Consider the following 9871-nt stretch of genomic DNA (forward strand, 5'->3'; position numbering starts at 1 on the left):
AATTCACTTTACAACTTGAGTCAACGCTCTTTAATGTTCAAATACAATTACTTTCACAAGCTTTTCTCAACAATAGAAATCATCACATAAAGCACGAGCAATACAAATAGAGTCATATTAATCATAATATAAGACACACGGGAATGCTTGACACCAACGTATAGATACTCGTCACCATGCCTATACGTCATACTCAACAACTAGCACATAGAAAATAGGATACAACTCTTAATCTCTCAAGCTAAGGTTAGACCAAACACTTACCTCGATGTTGCGAACACAATTCAAGCCACAATTATCGTTTTACCTCTTGATTTCACCACCAATTCGCTCGTATCTATCCACAAGTTACTTAATTATATCAATAAATGCTAAATGAATCAATTTCAATGCATGAAATAGGTTTTCTAAAGTTTTTCCCAAAAAGTCAAAAATCGACCCCGGGCCCACATGGTCAAAACTCGAGGTTCGAATCAAAACCCGGTTACCTATTCACCCGCGAACCCAAATATATAATTTGTTTTGAAATCGGACCTCAAATCGAGGTCCAAATCCCCAAAATTTGAAAAACCTAGGTTCTACCCATAACACCCAATTTCCCTCATGAAAACCCTTAATTTTAAGTTAAAATCATGTGAAAAGATGTTAAAGATTGAAGAAAATGAGTTAGAAATGACTTATAATCGATTTGGAGAAGAACTTTTCTTTGAAAAATCGCCCAAGAGAGTTTATGTTTTGAAAGAGTTTAAAAAATGAAAGATTTTCGGCTCAGTCATGAATTTGCAGGTCGCAAATGTCGCAATTGCGACCTTGCGAACCCTGAGGATTCCAGTCCTCTTCGCATTTGCGATGCTGCTGTCGCATTTGCGATAAATACATCGCATTTGCGACCAAGGCAACTCAGGCCAAAATTCGCATTTGCGAGCCAGGCTTCGCAATTGCGAAGACTGCAGACCTGCAACACACCAGAAATTTCCTAAGTCCAAATTTTACTCTGTGGCCTAACCAAAACTCACCGAGCCCTCGGGGCTCCAAACAAAACATGCACACTAACCCAAAAACATCATACGGACTTGCTCGTGCAATCAAATCACCAAAATAACATCAACAACGTTGAATTTAGCATCAAAATCAAAGAAAATCTCAAGAACTTTCTAAGTTTCAAATTTTACAACTAAGGCTCCGAATCACGTTATATGACCTCCGTTTCTTACCAAATTTTGCAGGCTCGACTTAAATTACTTGTAAGATCTGTACCTGGCTACGGAACTAAAATACGGACCCGATACCATCAAATTCCCAACATATTTCATTTTCAAAAACTCATATATATTCCAGAAAATAATTTTTTAAAAAATTTATTTCTCGGGCTTGGGACCTCGGAATTCGATTCCGGGCATACGCCCAAGTCCCATATTTTCCTACGGACCTTCCGGGACCGTCAAATCACGGGTCCAGGTTCGTTTACTCAAAATGTTGACCGAAGTCAACTTAAATTCATTTTAAAAGCAACATTTATCGTTTTTCACAGAATTTCACATAATGGCTTTCCGGATATGCGCCCGTACTGCACACACAAATCGAGGTGAGACAGAAAGAGGTTTTTAAGACCTCGGAATACAAAATTTATTTCCAAAACAAGTGAGGTCGGTCATCACACATAATAAGGTTTTTATCAAATTTACTTCTATTCTAGGTCCTAATCGACCTTCTCTTGTGCTGCTGAGTGTCGCCCTCGATTATGTAGGAGTAGAAACTTTGAATAGCATCAGTTAGTAAGAACATACAATTCTCAAGCAATGTGAAACAAAAACATACAATTTAAATATAAAATTTATACAATATGTCTTTTATATATTTTGTATTTGATTTATATATAGTAAAAATAAATTTCATACAACTAATTATATATTATATAATTTATTTACAATTTATCTATAATTGTCACACATTATTTCTACCCAGTTAAATACAACTACAATGACATACAACTTATATACAAATTTTATACAATATTTCTTTTGTATATTTTGTATCTGATTTATACATAGTAAAAATAAATTTCATACAACTAATTATATATTATACAACTTATCTATAATTTTCATACATTATTTCTACTCAGTATATACAACTTAAATATAATTTTTATACAATATTGTTCAACTTTCATACAATAATTAAATAAAAAAATATATAAACAATATAATAAAAATTTTCTACAGTTTTCTATAATTTCGTAAATATAATGTATATCATGTCTTCTTCTTCTTCTTCTTCTTCTTCTTCTTCTTCTTCTTCTTCTTCTTCTTCTTCTTCTTCTTCTTCTTCTTCTTCTTCGAGTTTCAATATGAAATTCAGCGAAAATCAAGTCTAATCTTCACCAAAACACCCTCAAAACTGAGATATAAACTCCAAATCATATTCCCAATTGTTCGCAACAACACCCAATCCAAACAAATAATGGTTTTTGAAAACCCAAATTCGAAGTCAAAGCTTTAAAGCTTTTTAATGGCTGTCAATAGTAGAACTGCTGCTCTCTTTTCTTTTATTTTACATTACTGAAATTAGAGATTGAGAGATAGGAGAGACGTAGAGAGAATTTTTAATTCTTTGTAATAACACCCAATTCAAAAAAATAATATTTTTTGAAAACCCAAATTCGAATTCAAAGCTTTTTAATGGTTGTCAATGGTGGAATTGCTGCTCTCTTGTACAAGATACGTGAGGGAGGTGGTGGGATGTGGAGAGAGAAACGTTGGAAGAGTGGAAGATATATTAGAGTGATTTTAGGACACTAATTATTATTATTAATTCCCCTAAAATATACATAAATAGTAATTGGGTATATAATATATAATTATAGTAAAATTTGAATAGGGAGGATAATATAGTTTGGTATATTTGAACATTTTCATTACATAACTTTTAAGGAAATAAGTCATTATTTTATTACATACTAGTAGTTCCTTAGCAAATTCTAATAATTTTGCCTAAAATAAGCTTGTGCTTCCTATGTATAAAATTTTATTTGTAATTAAATTTCACTAACTAGCCAATTAAATACATTGAGTTTTATTTGTAATTAAATTTAATATCCTTAACTTCTAAATAAGATAAAGTACAATTCTATTACTTTGATTCACCTTTGACTTTTTCTTTTCTATCCAGAAAGTACAACAAATTAACTCTATTTGTTAAAGCATGAGTGAAAACAATTGCAATCAAAGAAGAGCATCTTGATATTCTTAGTTTCTCAAAAATATACAAAAGATGGTTCAATTTGGGTGGTTACGGTTATGACTCATTGTTCGGTCTATTTTGATCCAATCCATCTTAGCCCAAGTAAACTTTAGGTAGGATTGAGCAATGACTTATTTATTGCTTCAGTCCATCTTAACCCGTCCAAATTCAGCTCCAACCCGTCCGTTTGCCAGCCGTATGATGGAGCCCCAAATATATAGAGCCGATTAAGGGAGAAATGCTCCTTATTAGGATTTTGTCTGTTCACAAGACTCAAACCCGAGACTCTCATTTTAGAAAGAGGGATGCCATCCATTTCACCACACTCGTTGGCGGTTATTATATGATTCAACAGAAAGGAGTAGCAAGCTGTGTTTGCAGACAAGGTGAACTTTTGTTATAAGATCCAATGTTTAAATTGGCATTAAATTCATCCAAGTTCCATAAGCCATAATCCCACATGATGTCTTCATGATTTAGAGAGACCTCATGAATTGAAACAGTAGCATATCCATTAATCATGGAATAGAAGAAGCCACCTTGCTCTTGCTGATCAGCTCTATTTTGGTACAAAAGTGCCATTTCTTGCTTCCCTTGAGACAATTTTGGAACTTTATTATTCTCATTTTCCTCAAACAATGACATGACTCTTTTCATGTCTATTTGATCGTTTAGTTTTTGTTGTTGTTGTTGTTGCGGTTGAAACTGTTGTCTTTTTAAAAGACGAGCTTTAGCTTTTTCAGAATTCTCAGTACTTGATTTCTTGACCTTTTTTTTGAAATGAGTCCTCCAATAGTTCTTGATCTCGTTATCAGTTCTCCCTGGCAAGCCTCTAGCAATTGTCGACCATCTGCATATATTTTAGATGAATTAACCTAAATAATCATTTAAACTAAACATAGGCAACAGATATATAATTTATGTGTGTAATACATGTATAATATGTATATAACTTATGTATACCAATTAACAGCTAAAAAAATAAACAGTAAATTTGGCCGGCAATTTGTGTAAGGATCCCTATTTATTCTTATGAGGTTATTGATATTCATAATCGTATTTAACAATAATGAAGAATTACTTTAAGTCAAACATTTACCTATTACCCCATACAGCATGAAGCTCAAGAATAATCTTCTCTTCATATGGAGTTATCTGCCCTCTCTTAAGGTCTGGCCTTAAGTAATTCACCCATCTCAACCTACAACTTTTTCCATTTCTTTTCAATCCTGTATAAACCAAAATAAAAAAATTATTTATCTACAATAAAATGAACTACTTTCCACTCTTTTGATAAAGCTGCTAGTACCAGATGAACTCATATAACGAAAAGAAAATAATAGAAAGATTTAAAATAGAAGTTATTATTACCTACAAGTCTAGCAACAAAATTCCATCTGCCTTCACCATGTAAATTGACATATTCAATGAGCAATCTGTCTTCTTCAGCAGTCCAAGGGCCTTTTCTCCACTCTTCTTCTATAACTCCCCATTTTTTCATTTCCCGAGAAAAGGCGTAACGATCTGGGCACTGTCTCGAAAATAAGTTTTAGTTTTAGGGGACCTCCATATTCTGTGACATAATCAACAAGTTTTGTTGCTATTTATATTTGCACTAAAGCCTCATGTTAGTTCTTCTCATCAGTCAATTTCTATGCCCTTTTAGACATCAATTTCCTCTCTTCAACAAGCTAAACATGGCAACAACAACGACCCAGTATAATTCCACAAGTGGGGTCTGTAGAGGGTAATATGTACGCAAACCTTACCCCTACCCCGAAGGGTAGAGAGGCTGTTTCCAGGAGACCCTCGGCTCAAAAAAAGCAACAGGAGACAATATATTAGTACCATAAAAAATGCATAATAAAATAACAGCAATATTGGAGATATGAAATACACAATACGAAATACGAAATAGATGGTTAGTATAGTAAAAACTAGCAGGTAAAGCCCTGCATCAATAGACGACCAATGACATTCTTAGTCTAACTCCTAACTGGATAGTCTCACTCTATTGTGCTGTAGAAATATTCCCAATTTTCCCCTAACCTACAACCTTAATGCTCGACCTCCATAATTCTCTCTATTATTATTATTATAGCACTAATAATAAAATATTAATTGTCCTCATCAATTTTGTACTTTCTTCCTAAATTAGTTACGTGTAGTTCTTACCGTTTTACTTTACTATACTCTAGAAAAATCAAAGAAACCATTGAAAATTTATTTGGATAACCACAGATAAAATTTTCTGTTTATCTTTTTAAACCAGTATACATAGATTATATTCTGACTATACATAATTATATGTATTTATACATGGATACACACACGTTGTATAAATATATATATATATATATATATATATATATATATATATAGCTTAAACGGTTGGATGATCGACTATTTAAATTAATTCTTTTATGCAAAATTAGTACAATACACATCAACGTAAAAACATGATAAATTTCTTTAAAATATAAAATTTGTAACATTGAAAATAAAGATAGGTTATTATCTAGGACATGTAAAAATAGTCTGATAGCGTAAAAATTTCTTATATTGACTGTGCACATAACTAAGCTCAATCGTCAAAGTATATTTAGTTAAGGTTAAACACAAAATTGGGTAGAAATGACAGTAAGTAGCCACTCTAAAGAGTTGTTATTTAAGAATTAGCCAGTGCGTTCTGAATTTTAATTTTTCAGTTCAGTTTTTACGGACAAAAATATTTTGAATTGTCTTAAAATTAAAAAATTTAGTTTAAAATTTCAGGACAAAATAAGTATTGATTAGTTTTTAAATAATATCACTGAGAATGGCTATATGTGCACTTGCCCCCAAATTTGATGAGCTAGTGCACTTAAAAGAGGCTAGAAAGGCCACGTATTACCTAGGGTAATGAATCTGGACAACTAATACACGCTTAAAAAGCCTTTAAAAAAAGATTTATCCTTTTGATTTTTTCTGCAAATTAAGTACAAAAATTAGTAAATTAATTGGGTGGCTAATCGTTCAATGTGAAAGCCACTGGCAATCCAATAAGAAAGAACCAGGTGTGGATTTGCTTGCCTCTTAAGGATATATAGGTGCAGGATAATCACCATTATGTGATAATTAATTATAATTTGTTGGATGCCATTTTGGGTATTGGGGGTCATTAAAATAAAAAAATTTCCACTTAATATATTAGCTAAAGCATGTTCTTAGTACGTCATTTTGGAACAGGTGTGTTGCCTAGATTCTTTCTTTTCTTAGTTAAATTTTTTGGGTTTTTTCGTCAGTAACCCGCGCCAAAAACTATTTACTTTTAGTCATCGAAAAAGTATATAAAATTTATATATTTTTTGTATATAATATGCAGAATATATATACATATACACACAATATGTATTTTTTGGTTATTATTTTAAGAACGGCTATACAATGTTATTTTTCCTAAAAAAAAATTCTCTACTTTTATTTCTTTTCTTTATGCAAATGTATATTAATAATTTTGAGGATCAATTATAGGCTTAGTTACAGGACCCTAAATTAAACCGTGAACTGAATACCCAATATTTTAATTATTTATGATGATCCCTCCAAACAAGCACAAATTTGATCTCCCTTCTCCTCACAATATTGTCAAATTTCTTTTAACTTTTATTTTGGGGAGGGGAGAGATGAGTAAATACTTACAAGCACCTATTTATTTAGGGCAAACAAATAAAATTAATCTTAGCAATTAAAAATTTAAGTATGTTTATACTCATTTATTTGATATAAACACACGATATGAAAACATCTTATCTGAGGGATGGAGATCAATTCGAAGTAGATTTGGATTAGAATTATAGCTCGGAGATTCTTGTCATGTTGTGGATTTCTTTAAAAAATTAAAAGTCCTTAAAAAAATGACATCGCTTTCAAAATAATAGATTAATTATATATATTTTGTAGATATACATTATGTATATTATATATAAAAGTTATACAAATTTTATATGCTTTTTCGATTATTAAATATAAATATTTTCTGGTACGAGCTAAAAATAATAATACCCCAAAGTTATTCATCTTGCTTAAGTTGAAAAGTTCAGTGGCGGATCTAGATCAAAGGTTACGGGTTTCCGTGAACCGAATAACTTTTGCATAGATCCTGTATTTATACTAAAGAATTCATTAAAAGTATAAGAATATTTAGTTTGAAACTCAGTTCGTTGGTCTAGTTATCATGTAGATTAACTTAAGATTGTTATAGGAACTCATAAGCTTAAAATTCTGGATCCGCCTCTGAAAAAGTTACGTTGGTCATGCGAGAAAGGAGTTTCTAGAAGCATTAGCCCCTTTTTCATTTGTAAATAATTTTCCCTCCAATGAAATCTTTTCCCCCAAATAATTTTCCCTCAAAAACACACTAATAAATACAGTAACTTATCTCTATTCCCAAAATACATTGAGCAACTAAAATTGATTCATGTTTTCATACATATGAAGATGAAAAGTTTCTATATACTTTATGTATTTTATGTGTATAGCAAATTATATGGTTTATTTAATTAAAAAGTAATTATATACTTTATTTAATAAAAATATACGATGTTTGAATTTAATATGTATTGCAGCACACTCATTTTAATATAATATAAATAAAAAAACAAAAAATTATTTTAAAAGAAACTTTGACTCTATTGCTCATATCCAAAAAGAAAAATCTATCTCAAATTCAAATAAGTCTTATCCTTTTATTTTTTAAATTGGACCCATACTTTTAAAAAAACATCTTATGCGTCACGACTTAAATTAATCGCTCTCAATTAAGATATTAATCATAAAAAACTATTTTCTTATTTTTTAAACACATTATATATAATATTGTAACAACGTTCCTACTATTATTTTGTTTCTCTATATAGTGGTTTTAAAAAATTTAAAAAAAGTTGGAATGGAAGAAAACGGATCACATGGTTAGTGAATAACTATTAAAATAAGAATCTTATTTTTTGAAAGCTTTCAAAAGCTATTACTATAAAAATAGGAGTAAAACTTATTTTCTTAATTCTTATTAGATTTGTCTAAATTTTTCTGAGTCAATGGACTTATATGGTTGCTATGAATAACTAGTGGCCGATACGTATGACCTTAATGAATGAAATTATATATTGGCTATTATATAAATGGTCAATTCAATATAACTATGAATAGCAATGATGTAATTAACATAGATTATATGACTACGACCTTAGTCAGTGTACTTATATGGTTGTTGTGAATAACTAGTGGCCGATACGTATGACCTTAGTGAATGAAATTATATACCGGCTACTATATAAATGGTCAATTCAATATTACTATGAATTGCAACGATGTAATTAACATAGGTTATAAGACTATGACCTTAGTCAGCGGACTTATATGGTTGCTATGAATAACTAGTGGGCGATATGTATGACCTTAATCAATGAAAAATTATATTGGCTACAATATAAATGGTCAATTCAATATAACTATGAATCGCAGCGATGTAATTAACATAGGTTATATGACTACGACTTTAGTCAATGGATTTATATAGATGCTATGAATAACTAGTGACCGATACGTATGACCAGATGAATGAAATTATATATTGGCTATTATATACACGGCCAATATAACTATGAATCACAACGATGTAATTAACATAATTTGCAAGAAACATTGAATGTAAAATAATTCTCTTTTTATTCATGTCATGAATAATCATGGCAATAATTTGCTTAATAACTATAATTATTTGCTATGATAAAATAATATAGCCACAAAATTCGAAAAGACAATAAACTCCGCTAGCTAGTTATATCTTTTTGTCATGCATTTACCATATCAATGGTATAATTTAACTATAATAAATAGTCAAATAATTATTATTCTTTGATTACCAAAGTCATTACAAGAGCTAGTCCAAATAGTTTCATCAAATAGTAAAAAAGTTTCATTATCAAAGCAAAAGTAAACCTTCTTATTAGCCCATAAAACATAGGTGGATGAGGACGTCTATTCAGAAGTGATAAAGAAACTCTGCATCGGATTTGCAGTCATGTTGATACAATGAACAAATTTTGAGTTGTAATCCTCGATGAGAAAATATGAAGAACCAAATATTCTTCTAAATTATAGTTCATTGTGTCTGTAATAACGGTCAAGCTGACCAACATCCCGTCAAAGCGGCAAGACAGCGAAAGACGACATGGTCTATTCCATATCCCGCACTCACGATACCCATCGAGTCAAAGAAACAACGTTCAGGGGACGACCAAGGCAGACATAATATGAAAGAGCGTCAGACCAAGTATATAGCAAAGGTTCCATGACTATATATAAGAGGGTAAAACCTTCGGTAAAGGGAGGACGTTTTTTCACTTCTTCCTCTCTCCCTAATTCTCTCTTCTGTAATCTTCATAATAAAAAGAAAAACGAAGCAATCTCCAAGAAAATATGTAAAATGGTCTCCTCCATTGATTAATGAGGGCCACAAGGAAAGTTTCAATAAGATTGATTACCTCTATCTCATCTTATACATTATTTTTCCAATTAGTTTATTGATCTGGAGTTTATTATGTTTGACTAAGATTTACTCCTTCATTTTCTTTAATTGATTTATTCA

General features: G+C 30.9%; 1 protein-coding gene across 1 annotated transcript; it reads right to left on the minus strand.

Moving 5' to 3' along the window:
* Positions 1-3163: 3163 nt before the first annotated feature.
* Positions 3164-4882, minus strand: LOC104241563 (MYB-like transcription factor EOBII). The gene is made up of 3 exons (XM_009796511.2): positions 4615-4882; positions 4343-4472; positions 3164-4093 (listed from the first exon to the last, which is right to left on the minus strand). The coding sequence occupies exons 1-3, from the start codon at positions 4742-4744 to the stop codon at positions 3592-3594; spliced, it is 762 nt and encodes a 253-aa protein (XP_009794813.1). The 5' UTR covers positions 4745-4882; the 3' UTR covers positions 3164-3591.
* Between the last annotated feature and the right edge of the window lie 4989 nt (positions 4883-9871).

Source organism: Nicotiana sylvestris, chromosome 5 (assembly GCF_000393655.2).
Source record: "Nicotiana sylvestris chromosome 5, ASM39365v2, whole genome shotgun sequence".
NCBI classification, from domain to species: domain Eukaryota; kingdom Viridiplantae; phylum Streptophyta; class Magnoliopsida; order Solanales; family Solanaceae; genus Nicotiana; species Nicotiana sylvestris.

Bases quoted from the DNA above. Each gene is read 5' to 3' on its own strand.
- LOC104241563 (XM_009796511.2), bottom strand. From the start codon at position 4,744: ATGAAAAAATGGGGAGTTATAGAAGAAGAGTGGAGAAAAGGCCCTTGG. The intron at 4,473-4,614 runs GTAATAATAACT...TGGTTTATACAG, and splicing joins TTTTGTTGCTAGACTTGTAG to GATTGAAAAGAAATGGAAAA. The intron at 4,094-4,342 runs GTAAATGTTTGA...AAATATATGCAG, and splicing joins CATGCTGTATGGGGTAATAG to ATGGTCGACAATTGCTAGAG.